The sequence below is a fragment of the Pseudophryne corroboree genome, chromosome 1, assembly GCF_028390025.1.
Source record: "Pseudophryne corroboree isolate aPseCor3 chromosome 1, aPseCor3.hap2, whole genome shotgun sequence".
In the NCBI taxonomy this organism is placed as follows: domain Eukaryota; kingdom Metazoa; phylum Chordata; class Amphibia; order Anura; family Myobatrachidae; genus Pseudophryne; species Pseudophryne corroboree.
The window spans coordinates 1,011,937,992-1,011,958,949 of NC_086444.1; the positions used below are offsets into that span (position 1 = coordinate 1,011,937,992).

Here is a 20,958-nt window from a genome sequence, read left to right on the forward strand (position 1 = left end):
ATATCAACAATGGTATACCCATAATGGGTACAGACTGTACAGTGCACACAGGCCCATGAGTTAAGTGGGGCTCCCCACTGCACCCATACAAACTCTTCCTGGTTACCGAGCTGCTGTAGACAATACTGGAAAGACGGCAGTGATAATAGCCTGGTAATCTGGAAGGGGGGTGCAGAATACAACTGCACATGACCCCCCCCTCTGTGTTATACTTGCCTACTTTTGAAAAAGCAGTTCAAGGAGATGTGAAAGTAACACCTATCAGAACACCTATCAGCGCGGACGTGCACTGCTACATCTGAGAGGCATGTTATAAAAATGAGTTACAGCCAAATGTAAATGGACCCAAAGTCAGTAAGATCTACTTGTTGAAGAAAAGACAGTGACATTTTTCAGGATTTGTTTGTGTATTGAGTTTTACAAGAGGTTCCATATACTGTAAGTGGCCATGAGAAACCTTATTTAAAGTGCATGTAGACATGGGGATCATTGTGACTTATAACCAATCAAAGGGAAATGGCACTGATGATCACTGGCACTGAAGTATCTCTTACCCCTTTCACATCACAAAAATAACCCGGTATCAACCTGGCATATTGCCGGTTCGACACGGGTCAGTGTGCGATGTGAAAGAGTCCTTGGAGAATTCCCGGATCGCCTGACCCAGGTAATAAAAAGGGTTTTTCCCAGGTTGAATACCGGGTCAGTGGCAATATAAACGGGTTCCCGAGTCGACGCGTTTACTACATAGAGAGAGGCGGCGCGGAGATGACCTCATCTCCCAGCGCCGCCTCCACCTCCGCCCCCACTGCCGGCTCCCCCCCCCCCCCCCCCCCCGCCGCTATGGCAACCGACCCGGGTCGGGAAGCCAGCGCTAAGACTCCAATGCCGAATCCCACCCGTTTACAATTACCGGGTGGGATCCTGCATTGGAAATGTGAAAGGGGTATCTGATTTCTTTTTTCCCCCCAAGAACGTAACAGCTGCATAAGGGGTATGAAGTGTAATCAGGGAGATTGACGAACTATTCAGGGAGTCAGGGAGATTGCTACTATTTCAGGGATTCTCCTGCAGAATGAGGGAGGGTAGGCAACTATGCTTTGTGTTAAAAAGCTGAGTTAGGAACTGTATATAATGTACATCTGTAAAGGTCAATGTACCAAATGCAACCAGACACTTAAGTTTATAATAGCTGAGCAAAGATCAAGTGCAATGTCTTCTGTAAACGCCCTTTGAATACATGCAATATATTTTCTCCAAAAAAACAAATCGTAATATTATAACACTTGTTATTGCAAATCATTAATGTCTGTCAGAACCTGTCAATGTTTGCCCAGAATTAGTAATTCCTTACATGTCTGAACAGAATGTGTTTTGATGTGGTCTCTTTATTGATATAGTACTTCAGCTACTGATGACAACCACAGAATAACAAAAAGCTTTTTGATTTTTATGTTTTTGGAATGTTCATTCATATTTCACTCACAACAGAACATGAGTTTCTAAAGAGGTTGTCCACACAGTGTGATTTTTAAATGATCTTTGTTTGTTTTCTAAAAATGACTATGATAATTAACACTTCATTTATATTGCACCACCTAATTAGCAATGCTTTGAAATAGGAAACTATTTTTTTTTTAAAACTATGTATTAACAAACAGTCAAAAAGGTAAAGCTGGGTATACCCTGGCCAATATATCATGAGACGGTCGGCAGGTGTGTGCCCCCGATATGTCTGTGAATGACGTTGTTCATAGACATATCACATAAGCTGTGCAGCCCAGCTGATGGTCGATATATATGCATATATAGTTCGGGACATTTGGCTGTGTGTATGCGCAGTATGCCAACCGCCTGTACTCTTGCTGCATGGTTATCAGTAACTGACATCTTAAATGGCGAGCACATTTAAATGCCCACCCAGTTGTAACGTCATGCATGACACACTGGGTGGACGATTGTGTGTATGCACTTATCAATAACTAGATAGGTTGGCGGATCGGCTAATGGACGATACGTCGGCCAGGTGTGTACCCAGCATAAGAGAGCCATATTCACACTACTACAATCAATAGGAAATTAGGAGTGTGATACCACAGAGTCTGATTCAGAGATGTAAGCAAATTGTGATTGTGCGAAAATATGCAAATTCTGCAGCCACCTGGATTTGTATTGCGACGCCCACCAGCGGCTTTGCGAGTCCCAGTGGTTGCGTTCAAACAGGCATCATCTGTCGCAGATCATTCAATTATCGAACTTCAGAGTATCCCTATGGTGAGGCAGCATGGCTGCAGGAAGTAAGCATTGTCGCAGGAAGTAAGATGCCAGAGTCATGTTTACTGCATACCGGATTGCAGTCATAGGCTGAAACACTGTCGCAAAACACCTGGCCTTTTTAACGTCACTCTGCGTAACCGTTCCCAAATGGTCCCTGATTGTCAATCACTTTGAGAATAAATTCTCTCATTGACCACCCTCACAAGACCATCGGAGCGCACAAGACTTAGACGCATACTCAGTTGGGCCATTGTCACTCAACTGTAAGAGAAAATGGTTTGCGTTCATCTCTCCATTAGGCCCAAAGACTGCATATTAGTGGTGTAGGTGTATATTTACTAAAGTGCAGGTTTTTTAAAGTGGAAATGTTGCCAATAGCAACCTATCAGATTCTACTTATCGTTTATTTAGCACCTTCTAGAAGATAATAGCTAGAACCTGATTGGTTGCTATGGGCAACATTGCCACTTCTAAGAACCCGCACTTTAGTAAATATACCATATAGTCTGCTGATACAATATTTTCTGACATTATGCAAATCAGGACCATAAATAGCATAATATTCCTACAAATATTTGCTCTTTATTAATACTATTTTGCTTAAAACTTTACTGATACTACTTAAATTGAAAAGTTATACCAACACAAGGTACAGTAATTATTATAGGAAAATATATTCCCTATAATAGTGCCATTGCAATATACTGTACTGTCTCACTTTAATTAATAGGGCCCATACACCTGTTAAGTATTCGGGCTATTCCCAGCTTTGCCAATGACTGGGTCAAGGGTATTGGGATAATTCAACATGTTGGAAATGATCAGGATTGGCGAACCTGAGATTTTTAACATGCTAGGGGGTCTGTTCATGAAGCAGTGAAAAGTGTGGAGAAGTGAGAAAGTGGAGAAGTTGCCCATGGCAACCAATCAGCTGCTCTGTATTATGTTATAGTATGCAAATTATAAATGTTACTACAATGCTGATTGGTTGCCACGGGCAATATCTCCAATGGCTCACTTTTTCACTGCTTCATAAATAGACCCCTAGGGTTTTTTTTTCCATTTTGGATCTCTGATCAGCTGATGAAATTGGCAGATTGAGGAATTTTGGATCAGATTTACATTACACGTAGAGGATATAGGCATATCTCCTTAACATAATCACAAACACGGCTGTCCTGATCCAGGCTGACAATATGTGGGGAGGTATGGGACTGTCTGACAAAACTTGGGATTGGTTTAATTTGAGGTACTCAAGGGGGCCCCAGTGCCAGGCAATCTGCATGAGTACAGCAGATATCTGCGCCTTTTACAAAACCAAACTGTACTAATCTTATTAATTCTTCCTGTATGCACTGAGAACTGAAAACAGATGCTGCTCTGCCTCACATTGCTGCGTTCTAACCACAGCAGCCATAGCAAATAACAGCTGTAAGATTTATACAATTGCTACAAGTTGAAAGGATAAAGATAGCCCAACTTAAAACATCTGGGCACATGAAAAGTTATAGTAAAAGCTATAAATAATGGTCTATTTCTCTGGATATTGCATCGTCTGTATTCTGAATTCCTTTCCTTGGAAAACATGAAGATGAAAAAAAACAAGTACTGAAAAGGTCAGGAGGAAATTTTCATGAACCAATACTTCGATAAAGCAAACAGGGCAAATACATACAGGCAGTTTTATAAGTGAATGCTAAGAAGGGCTCTGTGAGTGTTTTGCAATCATATAGTTAGTTCAGGACTGCGTGTAGGGACAGGCCAGCCGTGCAATCGCATGGGGTGCTCCAGTGGCCAGTGCAGTTGCACAGCTAATCCATTACTGCAATCCCTATTGCCAAGTGCAAGATGCGATGGATATTACTCTAGCGTTGCACACAGGGATGCATCTAGAGAGTAGGAGGCCCGTGTGCAGACTCCGTCTGGTCCCCTCCTCTCTAGTCAGAAGAGTTGCAGACTCTGGGCACTAGGGTCCCTAGGGAACCCTAGCGCTGTCCCAGAGTCTAGTGCACATGTGCCGGTCTCTGGGAAAATGGCACAGTAAGAGTACAGGGGAGATAAGGGCACGACATTCTTGGGGGGAGGGGTGTGGTGTATGTGTATGTACAGAAGGAACAGGAGTATAGTGCTATATGTACAGGGGGGACGTGTATAGTGCTCTAATCTTTTTTTCTACTGTGTTTGTTTTTTCATATCTGGGTCAAGTGTGTTTTATATTTTTTCCTGTGGAGGCCAATGTCAGGGTGAAAAACTGGGGTATAAGGTAGTTTTCCTGTGAGGCCACTCCCCCGGCAGTAAGTCCATGCCCCTTTTTTAAAAAAATATCCGGGGATGGGGGGAGGGTGCACATTACTGTTAGCACTGGGTGCCATTTTGTCTAGAAATAGCCCAGAGTAAGTTAAACAATCACTAGTGTCACTCTTACATCACTGAATGTACTGATTCATATTCTACATAGACAAATAATTCTAACAACTCCAGATGCAGCATTTAATACAGTCACAGTTACCGTAAAAAATAAGGTAGGTGAGGCAAATCTGCAGAAAAGAGGAATGTTAACTAAATGCAAACAGCATATGACTAGAGATTAAAGTAATGGCTTTCCTTAAAGGATATATATAATTAGTAGTGATGAGCGGGTTCGGTTTCTCGGAAACCGAACCCCCCCGAACTTCACGCTTTTTACACGGGTCCGAGGCAGACTCAGATCTTCCCGCCTTGCTCGGCTAACCCGAGCGCGCCCGAACGTCATCATCCCGCTGTCGGATTCTCGCGAGGCTCGTATTCTATCGCGAGACTCGGATTCTATATAAGGAGCCGCGCGTCGCCGCCATTTTCACACGTGCATTGAGATTGATAGGGAGAGGACGTGGCTGGCGTCCTCTCCGTTTAGAGTAGACTAGAGAGTAGTAGAGAGTAGAGACACTTGATTTACTAATTTTGGGGAGCATATTAGGACGGAGTACTACTTGCTGATAGTGTGACCAGTGACCACCAGTTTAATTAATCAGTTCTCTGCCTGAAAAAAAACGATACACAGTGTGACACAGTCACATACCATATCTGTGCTCAGCCTCAGTGTGCCCTCAGTGTGCTGCATCATCTATGTAATACTGTATATCTGACTGCGCTGAGTGCTCACTGCTCACACAGCTTAATTGTGGGGGAGACTGGGGAGCAGTTATAGCAGGAGTACATATTTTAACAGTGCACACTTTTGCTGCCAGAGTGCCACTGCCAGTGTGACTGACCAGTGACCACTGACCACCAGTATATTGTGATTGTCTGCCTGAAAAAGTTAAACACTCGTCGTGTGGTGTTTTTATTCTATAAACGCATTCTGCTGACAGTGTCCAGCAGGTCCGTCATTATATAATATATACCTGTCCGGCTGCAGTAGTGATATATATATATTTTTTATATCATTATCATCCAGTCTATATTAGCACTGCAGCAGACGCAGTACGGTAGTCCACGGCTGTAGCTACCTCTGTGTCGGCAGTCGCTCGTCCATCCATAATTGTATACCACCTACCCGTGGTGTTTTTTTTTTTTTTCTATCTTCTTGATACTAGTAGCTTACTTTAGGAGTCTGCAGTGCTGAGCTGACAGTGTCCAGCAGGTCCGTCATTATATAATATATACCTGTCCGGCTGCAGTAGTGATATATATATATATTTTTTATATCATTATCATCCAGTCTATATTAGCAGCAGACGCAGTACGGTAGTCCACGGCTGTAGCTACCTCTGTGTCGGCAGTCGCTCGTCCATCCATAATTGTATACCACCTACCCGTGGTGTTTTTTTTTTTTTTCTATCTTCTTGATACTAGTAGCTTACTTTAGGAGTCTGCAGTGCTGAGCTGACAGTGTCCAGCAGGTCCGTCATTATATAATATATACCTGTCCGGCTGCAGTAGTGATATATATATATTTTATATCTCATTATCATCCAGTCTATATTAGCAGCAGACGCAGTACGGTAGTCCACGGCTGTAGCTACCTCTGTGTCGGCAGTCGCTCGTCCATCCATAATTGTATACCACCTACCTGTGGTGTTTTTTTTTTCTATCTTCTTGATACTAGTAGCTTACTTTAGGAGTCTGCAGTGCTGAGCTGACAGTGTCCAGCAGGTCCGTCATTATATAATATATACCTGTCCGGCTGCAGTAGTGATATATATATATTTTATATCTCATTATCATCCAGTCTATATTAGCAGCAGACGCAGTACGGTAGTCCACGGCTGTAGCTACCTCTGTGTCGGCAGTCGCTCGTCCATCCATAATTGTATACCACCTACCTGTGGTGTTTTTTTTTCTCTATCTTCTTGATACTAGTAGCTTACTTTAGGAGTCTGCAGTGCTGAGCTGACAGTGTCCAGCAGGTCCGTCATTATATAATATATACCTGTCCGGCTGCAGTAGTGATATATATATATATTTTTTATATCATCATCCAGTCTATATTAGCAGCAGACGCAGTACGGTAGACCACGGCTGTAGCTACCTCTGTGTCGGCAGTCGCTAGTCCATCCATAATTGTATACCACCTACCTGTGGTGTTTTTTTTTTTTTCTATCTTCTTGATACTACTAGTAGCTTACTTTAGGAGTCTGCAGTGCTGAGCTGACAGTGTCCAGCAGGTCCGTCATTATATAATATATACCTGTCCGGCTGCAGTAGTGATATACATATATTTTTTTTATATCATTATCATCCAGTCAATATTAGCAGCAGACGCAGTACGGTAGTCCACGGCTGTAGCTACCTCTGTGTCGGCAGTCGCTCGTCCATCCATAATTGTATACCACCTACCTGTGGTGTTTTTTTTTCTCTATCTTCTTGATACTAGTAGCTTACTTTAGGAGTCTGCAGTGCTGAGCTGACAGTGTCCAGCAGGTCCGTCATTATATAATATATACCTGTCCGGCTGCAGTAGTGATATATATATATTTTATATCTCATTATCATCCAGTCTATATTAGCAGCAGACGCAGTACGGTAGTCCACGGCTGTAGCTACCTCTGTGTCGGCAGTCGCTAGTCCATCCATAATTGTATACCACCTACCTGTGGTGTTTTTTTTTTTTCTATCTTCTTGATACTACTAGTAGCTTACTTTAGGAGTCTGCAGTGCTGAGCTGACAGTGTCCAGCAGGTCCGTCATTATATAATATATACCTGTCCGGCTGCAGTAGTGATATATATATATTTTTTATATCATTATCATCCAGTCTATATTAGCAGCAGACGCAGTACGGTAGTCCACGGCTGTAGCTACCTCTGTGTCGGCAGTCGCTCGTCCATCCATAATTGTATACCACCTACCTGTGGTGTTTTTTTTTTCTTTCTATCTTCTTGATACTAGTAGCTTACTTTAGGAGTCTGCAGTGCTGAGCTGACAGTGTCCAGCAGGTCCGTCATTATATAATATATACCTGTCCGGCTGCAGTAGTGATATATATATATTTTATATCTCATTATCATCCAGTCTATATTAGCAGCAGACGCAGTACGGTAGTCCACGGCTGTAGCTACCTCTGTGTCGGCAGTCGCTCGTCCATCCATAATTGTATACCACCTACCTGTGGTGTTTTTTTTTTTTCTATCTTCTTGATACTACTAGTAGCTTACTTTAGGAGTCTGCAGTGCTGAGCTGACAGTGTCCAGCAGGTCCGTCATTATATAATATATACCTGTCCGGCTGCAGTAGTGATATATATATATTTTTTATATCATTATCATCCAGTCTATATTAGCAGCAGACGCAGTACGGTAGTCCACGGCTGTAGCTACCTCTGTGTCGGCAGTCGCTCGTCAATCCATAAGTATACTAGTATCCATCCATCTCCATTGTTTACCTGAGGTGCCTTTTAGTTGTGCCTATAAAAATATGGAGAACAAAAATGTTGAGGTTCCAAAAATAGGGAAAGATCAAGATCGACTTCCACCTCGTGCTGAAGCTGCTGCCACTAGTCATGGCCGAGACGATGAAATGCCAGCAACGCCGTCTGCCAAGGCCGATGCCCAATGTCATAGTACAGAGCATGTAAAATCCAAAACACCAAATATCAGTAAAAAAAGGACTCAAAAATCTAAAATAAAATTGTCAGAGGAGAAGCGTAAACTTGCCAATATGCCATTTACCACACGGAGTGGCAAGGAACGGCTGAGGCCCTGGCCTATGTTCATGGCTAGTGGTTCAGCTTCACATGAGGATGGAAGCACTCAGCCTCTCACTAGAAAAATGAAAAGACTCAAGCTGGCAAAAGCACAGCAAAGAACTGTGCGTTCTTCGAAATCACAAATCCACAAGGAGAGTCAAATTGTGTCGTTTGCGATGCCTGACCTTCCCAACACTGGATGTGAAGAGCATGCGCCTTCCACCATTTGCACGCCCCCTGCAAGTGCTGGAAGGAGCACCCGCAGTCCAGTTCCTGATAGTCAGATTGAAGATGTCAGTGTTGAAGTACACCAGGATGAGGAGGATATGGGTGTTGCTGGCGCTGGGGAGGAAATTGACCAGGAGGATTCTGATGGTGAGGTGGTTTGTTTAAGTCAGGCACCCGGGGAGACACCTGTTGTCCGTGGGAGGAATAGGGCCATTGACATGCCTGGTGAAAATACCAAAAAAATCAGCTCTTTGGTGTGGAAGTATTTCAACAGAAATGCGGACAACATTTGTCAAGCCGTGTGTTGCCTTTGTCAAGCTGTAATAAGTAGGGGTAAGGACGTTAACCACCTTGGAACATCCTCCCTTATACGTCACCTGCAGCGTATTCATCATAAGTCAGTGACAAGTTCAAAAACTTTGGGCGACAGCGGAAGCAGTCCACTGACCAGTAAATCCCTTCCTCTTGTAACCAAGCTCACGCAAACCACCCCACCAACTCCCTCAGTGTCAATTTCCTCCTTCCCCAGGAATGCCAATAGTCCTGCAGGCCATGTCACTGGCAATTCTGACGAGTCCTCTCCTGCCTGGGATTCCTCCGATGCATCCTTGCGTGTAACGCCTACTGCTGCTGGCGCTGCTGTTGTTGCTGCTGGGAGTCGATGGTCATCCCAGAGGGGAAGTCGTACTCGTAAGACCACTTTTACTACTTCCACCAAGCAATTGACTGTCCAACAGTCCTTTGCGAGGAAGATGAAATATCACAGCAGTCATCCTGCTGCAAAGCGGATAACTGAGGCCTTGGCATCCTGAGAAACGTGGTTCCGGTATCCATCATTACTGCAGAGGCAACTAGAGACTTGTTGGAGGTACTGTGTCCCCGGTACCAAATACCATCTAGGTTCCATTTCTCTAGGCAGGCGATACCGAAAATGTACACAGACCTCAGAAAAAGACTCACCAGTGTCCTAAAAAATGCAGTTGTACCCAATGTCCACTTAACCACGGACATGTGGACAAGTGGAGCAGGGCAGACTCAGGACTATATGACTGTGACAGCCCACTGGGTAGATGTATGGACTCCCGCCGCAAGAACAGCAGCGGCGGCACCAGTAGCAGCATCTCGCAAATGCCAACTCTTTCCTAGGCAGGCTACGCTTTGTATCACCGCTTTCCAGAATACGCACACAGCTAAAAACCTCTTACGGCAACTGAGGAAGATCATCGCAGAATGGCTTACCCCAATTGGACTCTCCTGTGGATTTGTGGCATCGGACAACGCCAGCAATATTGTGTGTGCATTAAATCTGGGCAAATTCCAGCACGTCCCATGTTTTGCACATACCTTGAATTTGGTGGTGCAGAATTATTTAAAAAACGAGAGGGGCGTGCAAGAGATGCTGTCGGTGCCCAGAAGAATTGCGGGATACTTTCGGCGTACAGGCACCACGTACAGAAGACTGGAGCACCACCAAAAACGCCTGAACCTGCCCTGCCATCATCTGAAGCAAGAAGTGGTAACGAGGTGGAATTCAACCCTCTATATGCTTCAGAGGTTGGAGGAGCAGCAAAAGGCCATTCAAGCCTATACAACTGAGCACGATATAGGAGGTGGAATGCACGATATAGGAGGTGGAATGCACCTGTCTCAAGCGCAGTGGAGAATGATTTCAACGTTGTGCAAGGTGCAAGGTTCTGCAACCTTTTGAACTTGCCACACGTGAAGTCAGTTCAGACACTGCCAGCCTGAGTCAGGTCATTCCCCTCATCAGGCTTTTGCAGAAGAAGCTGGAGACATTGAAGGAGGAGCTAACACAGAGCGATTCCGCTAGGCATGTGGGACTTGTGGATGGAGCCCTTAATTCGCTTAACAAGGATTCACGGGTGGTCAATCTGTTGAAATCAGAGCACTACATTTTGGCCACCGTGCTCGATCCTAGATTTAAAACCTACCTTGGATCTCTCTTTCCGGCAGACACAAGTCTGCTGGGGTTCAAAGAACTGCTGGTGACAAAATTGTCAAGTCAAGCGGAACGCGACCTGTCAACATCTCCTCCTTCACATTCTCCCGCAACTGGGGGTGCGAGGAAAAGGCTCAGAATTCCGAGCCCACCCGCTGGCGGTGATGCAGGGCAGTCTGGAGCGACTGCTGATGCTGACATCAGGTCCGGACTGAAGGACCTGCTAACGATTACGGACATGTCGTCTACTGTCACTGCATATGATTCTCTCCCCATTGAAAGAATGGTGGAGGATTATATGAGTGACCGCATCCAAGTAGGCACGTCAGACAGTCCGTACTTATACTGGCAGGAAAAAGAGGCAATTTGGAGGCCCTTGCACAAACTGGCTTTATTCTACCTAAGTTGCCCTCCCACAAGTGTGTACTCCGAAAGAGTGTTTAGTGCCGCCGCTCACCTTGTCAGCAATCGGCGTACGAGGTTACATCCAGAAAATGTGGAGAAGATGATGTTCATTAAAATGAATTATAATCAATTCCTCCGTGGAGACATTGACCAGCAGCAATTGCCTCCACAAAGTACACAGGGAGCTGAGATGGTGGATTCCAGTGGGGACGAATTGATAATCGGTGAGGAGGGGGATGTACACGGAGGATGATGATGAGGTGGACATCTTGCCTCTGTAGAGCCAGTTTGTGCAAGGAGAGATTAATTGCTTCTTTTTTGGTGGGGGTCCAAACCAACCCGTCATTTCAGTCACAGTCGTGTGGCAGACCCTGTCACTGAAATGATGGGTTGGTTAAAGTGTGCATGTCCTGTTTATACAACATAAGGGTGGGTGGGAGGGCCCAAGGACAATTCCATCTTGCACCTCTTTTTTCTTTCATTTTTCTTTGCGTCATGTGCTGTTTGGGGGGTGTTTTTTGGAAGGGCCATCCTGCGTGACACTGCAGTGCCACTCCTAGATGGGCCAGGTGTTTGTGTCGGCCACTAGGGTCGCTTAGCTTACTCACACAGCTACCTCATTGCGCCTCTTTTTTTCTTTGCGTCATGTGCTGTTTGGGGAGTGTTTTTTGGAAGGGCCATCCTGCGTGACACTGCAGTGCCACTCCTAGATGGGCCAGGTGTTTGTGTCGGCCACTAGGGTCGCTTAGCTTACTCACACAGCTACCTCATTGCGCCTCTTTTTTTCTTTGCGTCATGTGCTGTTTGGGGAGTGTTTTTTGGAAGGGCCATCCTGCGTGACACTGCAGTGCCGCTCCTAGATGGGCCAGGTGTTTGTGTCGGCCACTTGGGTCACTTAGCTTAGCCATCCAGCGACCTCGGTGCAAATTTTAGGACTAAAAATAATATTGTGAGGTGTGAGGTGTTCAGAATAGACTGAAAATGAGTGGAAATTATGGTTATTGAGGTTAATAATACTTTGGGATCAAAATGACCCCCAAATTCTATGATTTAAGCTGTTTTTTAGGGTTTTTTGAAAAAAACACCCGAATCCAAAACACACCCGAATCCGACAAAAAAAATCCGGTGAGGTTTTGCCAAAACGCGTTCGAACCCAAAACACGGCCGCGGAACCGAACCCAAAACCAAAACACAAAACCCGAAAAATTTCCGGTGCTCATCACTAATAATTAGCAAGTGGAACCTTGTGCAATGTTTGTGTTCAGTTTTACAATTATACACACCATATAAATCTCCTCATTAGCAAACCAAAGGACTTGAAGCTGTGAATCTGCTACTATTACCCATGCAGACCAACCAATATGTATAGTATGTCAAATGTTTCCAAATGGCCTTATTTTCCCATAACACTATCACTAACCATTTTAATTAATGCGTAACTTACAGTTTGTATCCTACTCTGGTACTATATAGGGATCCCCATTCCCAAAGCAATAAACAATGCATTTTGAATTATGCGAGTACGTAGGGAATAGTGAATGAAAGTAACCTTTATTTATATAGAGCCTACGTACTACATGGTGCTTTACATAGAATATGTAATCATTCATTAATACCAGCCCCAGTGGAACTGCCAATCTATATTTCCTACCAGGGCCGGATCTAGGGGGGGGGGGGGGGGCGAAGGGGGCGATCGCCCCCCCTAACACAGTCATGCCCATTTTTAAGCAGAAGAGAGCTCTCCAGGGAGAGCCTAGGCAGAACGATGTGCTGCAGCTTATACCACAGCAGCACAGAGGAGCAAGGAGAGCAAGGGTTACAGAGCATTTGCCCCTCACTTGCTGTTGTGTGGATACTAGGGCTAATAAATACAATTACACCATAGCACAGTCACATGTACATAGAACAATCACAAAGCTCTATCTCAGTCTCACTCAAAAAGTTCAGTCAGAATTGAGAGAAGGAGGAGTTAGGATTGCAGATGGGAGGAGTTGGGACTGTAGAGGGAGGAGTCAAGATTAAACAGTAAACCGCCCCCCCCTAAAGAAAATTCTAGATCCGTCCCTGTTTCCTACCACTCACAAGCTAGGGCTAATTTTTGTCAGAAGCCAATGAAGCTACCAGCATGTCTTTTTAAATGTGTGGAAGGAACGAGAACATCTGGAGAAAGAGAGAGAATACACAGACTCCACAAAGATAAGATCTAGCACTGCATCCCAGCCACTACGCAACTGTAGAATATATTGCTCCTCTCTGAAGAGAGATGGGAAATGTGCAGAGAATAGAAAGAGATTTTATTGTAAGTATACATAATGTATCATTAAAATAATTATGTTTCAATAATCCTTCTAATTCCTTAATAACACTCTGTACAACACAGATGTGAGTATATTAAACACTGCTCATGCACAATGCAACCTTTTTGTAGTGTCTTACACTAAAACAACAACACCTTGGGTTAATGGTAGCTACAAATATGATTTATTATTGCTGTTCAAACGGGAGGAACCCGGGCAGACAGGAATGTATTCTGTTTATTTTTAGAGATTGGAACATTTATAGTTACTGCGTACTGATGAAGACTTGATGGATATTTTGCATACTCTATGATAAACTCTAAGATAATGCTTTGCCAGATATGAGATGTTTGAGTATGTCAGAAAATTCTGATGAACTTTATCTGAAGTTTACAGAGAATAGTTTGTAAAACAAAAAACATTAATTCAGTGGAAGTTCTGTTGGTGAAACCCCCTTGTCAATGGTCAAGGTCAGAGGATAATGGCCAGACTGGTTTACGCTTTCAGAAAGGTGCCAGCATTAACTCAAATAATCATGAAATATAATAGTGATATGCAGAAAAGCATCTCTGAATGCACAGCATGTTGAATCTTGCAGTCATGACGTGAATGGGCTACAGCATCAGAGGATGACACCGGGTTCCACTCCTGTCACTAAGAACAGGAGACTGGGGTGGGGTCAGAATTTGGCATATACAAACTTGAACCCATTGATCCATCCTGAATGGTGTCAATGGTTCAAGTTGGTGGTGGTGGTGGTGGTGTAATGATGTAGGGACTATTTTTTTCACACATTAATGCTAAATGGAAATCATTTTAAATGCCACAGCTTACCTGAGTACTATTGCTGACAATGGGGGTTACTCAGTACGGATTGCAGATTCTGCTAAAAAGCAGAATCTGTAATCCTTTAATTCGCATGCTGGGAGCTGCCTATCGCAGGGCAAGGCTGCCCAGCATGCAGAATGGCCTGCCCAGCAGCAACTTAATTGCTGTCGCAGCAACTGTGGAAGACCCCCTGCAGCTGCACCTGTATGCAGGACGGCCGCGCCATTTTTTTTACATTGGAGCAGCTAAGTGTGACGTCAAGCAGCCACCCCAAAAATGCAGCTGTCCCGCCTCCATTTTCCCTGAAACGGTCACCCCCCCCGCCCCACGAACACCTCTACCAATCAGGCGGAGGCATTCACAGTCATTGCGTGACGATCACATTTGGCGGCCGCGGAAGACAGTACCTGTGCGTGTGCAGTGGCCCCGCCGACGGGGTTATTGCGGTGAAGCAAACTGAACAACCCCCAATGTGCACACCTCGATACTCACAGCCTTATTGTCTAATACTTACTTCCAGTAGTATAATGCACTAATAATTAGGGGAAGATGTACTAAGCCTTGGAGAGTGATAAAGTACCAGCCAATCAGGTCCTAACGCTCATGTTACAGGCTATGTTTGAAAATTGACAGCTAGGCTTGGTACTTGATTGGTATCTCTCTCCACTTTATCACTCTCCACGGCTTAGTACATATGCCCTTATATGTTATAAAACACACATCATCACAAATTGGTTCCACAACCATGATAAAGAGTTCAGTGTACTCCAATGGCCTCCACAGTTCTCAGCTCTCAATCCAACAAAGCACCTTAGTGATGCAGTTGAATAGGAGATTCGCGGCATGAATGTGCAGCCGACATATCTACAGCAACTACTATCATGTCAACATGGACCAGAGTCTCTAATTAAATATTTCCAGCACCTTGTTGAATTAATGGCCCTAATACAAGATGAAGCCATACTCATCTTTCCTGCGGTACAGCAAGTCGCAAGATGGCTTTCTGCATGGCGCGTCAGGCTTTGACTATTGGCAGCCGGCAATCGCTCTATTAGCTCCTTTAATTTCATTAGGAATTAAAGGAGCGATTGCCAGCTGGCAGTAGTCAAAGCCTGGCTCACCATGTAGAAAGCCATCTTGCGACTTGCTGCACCGCAGGATAGATGAGCATGGCCTCATCTGTAATTCAGGATGGGCCTTACCCTGTACTAGAAAGTTGCACCTAATAAAAAATCCACTGAGTATATACAAAACAATCTCTAGAACTAATCTTGAAAACTGTGAGCTTCAATGTTTGGTAATGTTTTGTTAATTGTTCTCCCTGAATGCATAGTGCTGTGCAATGTGTCAGCACTATTTAAGGAACAATAAATTATTAGCTAGCATGGAAATAATTACAAAGTCCATCTACTATAAGGTGTTAAAATGATTTGCTGCATTTTCACATTGTTATATATTGCTATTTCATTCTATACGCTGTTCGACTATCAATGCTACCATTAGACAGCTACATGCCATATCTGTCAGATAGCACCTTCAAATTACCTCCTATCTGTCATAATCTGGGCTACTTATCAGAGAGGGGGATGGTATTGGGATCCCAGCACTTGGGATGCCTGAGGACAGAATACCAACAGCGGCATCCCGACATGCAGAATCCCAACACCTGCTAGGTGATTATTCTAACCCTCCCCCTCTACCTCTCCCTCCCTCAGCCTAAACCCTAACCCTCCCCCCCACAGACTAACCCTAGCACTTTTATCCTGCAGACTAACCCTAAATCCCCCACCGCAGCCTAACCCTAACCTTCCCCACTTAGTGCCTAAGCGTCCCTCCCCACAGCCTAACCCTAACTTCCCCTATACTGCCTACACCCAACACCATCTCTGGCGGCCTAACCCTAACCAGCCCCAGCATACTTACGTTCTTGGACAGGATGGCATTTGCTAAGGTTGGCAGCCGAGGAGGGGTACTGCCAGGGGGTAGAATCACATAGTAGTGACAGTACCTGGTGTGCCCCCCTGGGCAGTGTCTAGTACAGAGACTCGCACGGCAGGCAGAAAATGCACTGTTACTGGCACTGGTGATCGGCACTGCACCACACTACAGTGAAGAAACTCAAAATAAACTACAGCTCCCAGCAGCCCTTGTAGTTTATTTTGAGTTTGATCACTGTAGTGCTGTGTGGTACCGGACACTGGCGCCAGTAACAAGCACTGGAGACAGAGAAGAGATCTGTAAGGTAAAGTGCGTTGGCGAGGGGAATCAGGGACAGGATAAGTAAAGTTGGAGTAGAGAGAGTCAGTGGATAGCCTGTTAGGGACTTGGGATAAAGATATATAAATGCAGGGGGCCCTACAGGTCTGGCTCACTATTTGCGGCCATCAACCATTCGCCAAACCTGCCAAATGGCCCCCAGCTGAAATAATTGCTCATACCTACCTTACAGCCACAGCGCAGTGGCGGTGGTAGTGCTGTGCTGCTGCTGCTACCGGTCATGGTGATGGGGAGTAAAAACAAGGGAATGACACTTCCTTTGTTCTAGCTCCTTTGTCCTAGCATGTACTGTAGGTGGTGACTTCCCGTGGGGAGCTAGAGTGCACACACAATGTGTAGGGGGCACTACTTTATGGCATAATGTGTATAAGGGGTAATACTGTGTAACGTAATGTTAATAGGGGGTTCTAGGGTGTGGAGGAACGTGTATAAGTGGTACTACTATGAGGCGTAACGTGAATAAGAGACACTACTATTGTGTGTAATGTATGTGAGGGGCACTACTGTGTGGCATAAGATGAATTGGGAGTACTATTGAGTAGGCAGTTCCCTTCCCACAAGACCACACTCTTTTTTCTGACTGATTGCATTAATATAGAAAATACATGTACACCTGTTTGATCGAGATGATATTCTTGTGAAAGTGGCCAGCCATGTGTGCTTGTAATATAAACAGACTCATTTCTCTTTTTTTTTCTGTCAGTTAAAATACAACCACCACCTACACACTGTTATATCACTCCCAGCAGCCACCCTGTGTCTGATGATAAATATTCAACCTATTAATGACTGAGACACAGAAAAAAATGTCTCATGCCTAAATAATCAGGCTAGTTCATAGTCAATTAATAAATTGAGCATTGCTACATAACACAAAATAGCTGTATTGCTTGTTTTGGATAGTTACACATTAAGGGAACATAGGAGGTCATTCTGAGTTGATCGCTCGCTAGCAACTTTTTGCAGTGCTGCGATCAGGTTAAATCTCGGCAAAACTGTGCATGCGTATGCACCGCAATGCGCAGGTGCATCGTACAGGTACAAAGAGGATCGGTTCTGGGCAATGGATTTTACGAAGAATCCATTCGCACAGCCGATCGCAAGGTGACTGACAGAAAGAGGGGTTTGTGGGTGTCAACTGACAGTTTTCTGGGAGTGTTTGGAAAAATGCAGGCGTGTCCAAGCGTTTGCAGAGCGGTTGTCTGATGTCAATTCCAGGACCAAAAAGACTGAAGTGATCACAGCGGCTGAGTAAGTCCAGAGCTACTCAGAAACTACAAAAAACTTTTTTGTGCTGTCAGCTGCAAAAGCGTTTTCACACTTGCAAAGTGAAAATACACTCCCCCGTAGGCAGCGACTATCTGATCACAGCACAGCAAAAAGTTGCTAGCGAGCGATCAACTCAGAATGACCCCCATATTTAATGACCATTTTGCTTACAGTGGGAAACTTCTGTTACATTCCTTTTCTATATGCAGTTGCAATTTGACACTGTATTTACTAAGAAAATGTTGAAAGAAGGCACCAAGTATCATTAATATTACTCGCATGCAGGGTAGTATCTGAATATTGTAAAAAGCCCATACTTTATATACAGTGAAGAGTTTGATGCCCATACATGTGAAATAGGCAAGACAGGCTCAGAGCCAAAACTTATTCACTTTACTTTTTACTCTTCACTGGGATGGGCTCCTACTGGAGTTCATTAATACTTTTGTTCTAATTACAGTATTTGTGGGTTGAATATTAAAATATATAAAACATCCCTGCTGTAATATTGTTAGTGCCAGGAGGCGCACGTCCCGGCCGTTGCCTAAGAGCTGGGACACCGTGCCTCCCGCTGACTTCTGCCCGGCGCCTAGCAACAGGTCTCCAGGTCCCCGCCCGGCGCCTAGCAACAGGCTGACGCCGGGCGCTGAGAGCCGCCGGACCCCTAGCAACGGGGACGCCAGAAGCAGGTGGCATTCCCCGTTGCTGGGTAATTAAAGTACTCAGCTGTCTGTTAAGGGACATGCAGCAGGGCAGCTGCACGGTATTGTTACTTAGGGTTTTCAGCAGTGATTGCTGCAGCACCATTTATATTCCATTCCTGGCCTCTCCCAAATCGCTGGTGGTAGTTACTGCTCTTGTGAGAACCTGTCAGCTTGTGTGAGAACCTGTCAGCCTGTGTAACAACCGTGATTCTGTGGCCCTGCCTGATTGATTCCCTGATCTGATCCAGCTAGCCGTGTACTCAGGTTTTGGTGTGGAGTTTCCACACAGGCACTGTCTTGCCAACATTTCTTTATTGCATTCATCCTGTGCATTGTTGCATTTACAAATCATTTGTATTTACAGTCTCGTTGTTCATAACACCCTGTGCATTGTTGCATGTACATAGTGATTGTGTTAATATTATATTCCAACCTGTGCATTGTTGCACTCACGTGCACTCCTTATTTATTCCACAGTCTGTGCCTTAGCATAGTAGTAAGGTTGTATTTGGTGAACGTCTCACCATACTGCATTTACCCCTGCCCAGCCTCCGATAGTCGCCTTGTCCATGCGTAAGACCTGGGGGCATCTGAGTACGGGGTGGACCTAATTCACCCTGGAAAGGCAGCTGCTACAGGAGAAACCTAGCATTGCAGGAGGCTAGAAGACTGCTGGGCATTGGGTAATTGCGTGAGCATCACAAGTCACCGCCTATTAACCTACAGAACTGAGTGTAATCATAACAGTATCACCAGCCACAAACCTTGTCTCCGGATGGATCCAGTGCAAAATCCAGCCCAGATTCTGGCAGGCCAGATCTGGGTTTTGACCCAGCAGCTTTGGAACCTTACTCTTCGTGTGGACACTCAGGAGGAAAATCGTAGGACCCAGACCATCTTGTCACCTGCTCCGAGGTAACCTAAACTAAACCTTCCAGATAGGTTCTCTGGGGACCGTAAACAGTTTGTGAACTTCTGGGAGAGTTCTAAGCTGTATTTCAAGCTCAGGCCTTATTCTTCAGGTTCTGAGACCCAGCGAGTGGGAATCGTAATTTCCCTGTTGCAAGGGGACCCACAATCTTGGGCCTTTGGCCTTTCAGCAGATCACCCCAGTTTGCATTCCATGGATTCCTTCTTTATAGCCTTGGGAGTCCTCTATGATGACCCAGATCGGGCAGCATCCGCAGAGGCCCATCTTCGTTCCCTTATGCAAGGGAGAAATTCTTCCAAGGTATATTGTACCGAATTTTGCTGATGGGCCAATGACTGTGGTTGGAATGACCTGGCACTTCAGAGTCAGTTCCGGTTGGGACTAACAGAGCAAATTAAGGATTTTCTTATCCAATATCCTTCCCCGGCCACTCTGGATGCACTTATGGAGTCAGCCATCAAAGTAGATAGGCGGATCCGGGAACAGAGAAAGAGGTTTCCACATCTACATCTCGTTGGACAGTGCCAGAGTTTGCAGGTAATACTGAGAAACCCATGTAAATCAGGGCTTTCCACTTGACGGCTCAAGAGAAGGTGAGACATCGCAGTCTAGGACTGTGTCTCTATTGCGGGACAAAGGGGCATCTGGTGAACACTTGTCCACAGAAGGTGGAAAACTAGTAGACCTGAGAAATTCAGAGATAGTTTTTCCGGGTCTCTGTTCCATCTCCCCGAATAATTCTTTATTATTACCAATTAGATTAACTACCCCTTCTGGTCCAAGTGAAGTAACTGCTTTTGTTGACTCCGGGGCTGCCAGAAATTTTATGGATTTGGAATTTGCTTGTGCCCAAGGAATTCCTATGGAGACTGTTTGCCCACCAATTTCCATCTGTGGATTAGATGGCAGTCCTCTTCAAAACAGTCAGGTGAGCACCTGGACTCCAGCCCAGTTTTTCATCAGATTTGGAGTCCAGGATTCTCTAGACAACAAGCTCAACGTCCCTGAACCATGACTGGAAAAGGTCTCCCGAATCCTCTTACTTTAAATTTTTTAGAAACAAATGTCGGTTTAAACAAAGAACAATGGAAGGTATTATTGATTTTCAAACATCTGGGTAATTGAAGATGGAAAGCAACAGGATTGATTTTCTGGATGATTTGAAATGGAAGCTTTAAGACTGTTGGGAAGTGGGTAATCGCTTGAGCGTCATAAGGCACCACCTATAAATCTACGGATCTGAGTGTAATCATAACAAATATATAGAAATGTAAAATATTACCAAGTTCACTTCTATAGTTTTCTCCCAGTCTTTTTCATTATTGACTCCAGCATTGTTCACTAGTATGTCCAACCTTCCGAAATGTTTCACTGTCTTTTGAAATGCATCTAAAACATTAAAAAGTGATTATCAGGTGGCTTACATATCATTATTAAATGGTTTAAATGACATGCAAATATACATATAACTGATTAGATGCACATGTTTCAAGCATACAGAGGTCTATTAATGAAGCAGTGAAAAGAGTGAAGTGAGCCAGTGGAGAAGTTGCCAATGGCAACCAATCAGTTGCTCTGCATCATTTTATAGTATGCAAATTATAAATGTTACTTCA

At 44.6% G+C, this 20,958-nt stretch overlaps 1 protein-coding gene across 1 annotated transcript in view; it reads right to left on the minus strand.

The window, feature by feature from the left end:
* HPGD (15-hydroxyprostaglandin dehydrogenase) overlaps positions 1 to 20,958 on the minus strand; it is a 74,353-nt gene that overhangs the window by 37,284 nt on the left and 16,111 nt on the right. The window contains exon 3 of the mRNA XM_063920650.1: positions 20,625 to 20,731. Coding sequence (XP_063776720.1) covers positions 20,625 to 20,731 — 107 coding nt within the window. The remainder of the gene's footprint in view (positions 1 to 20,624; positions 20,732 to 20,958) is intronic.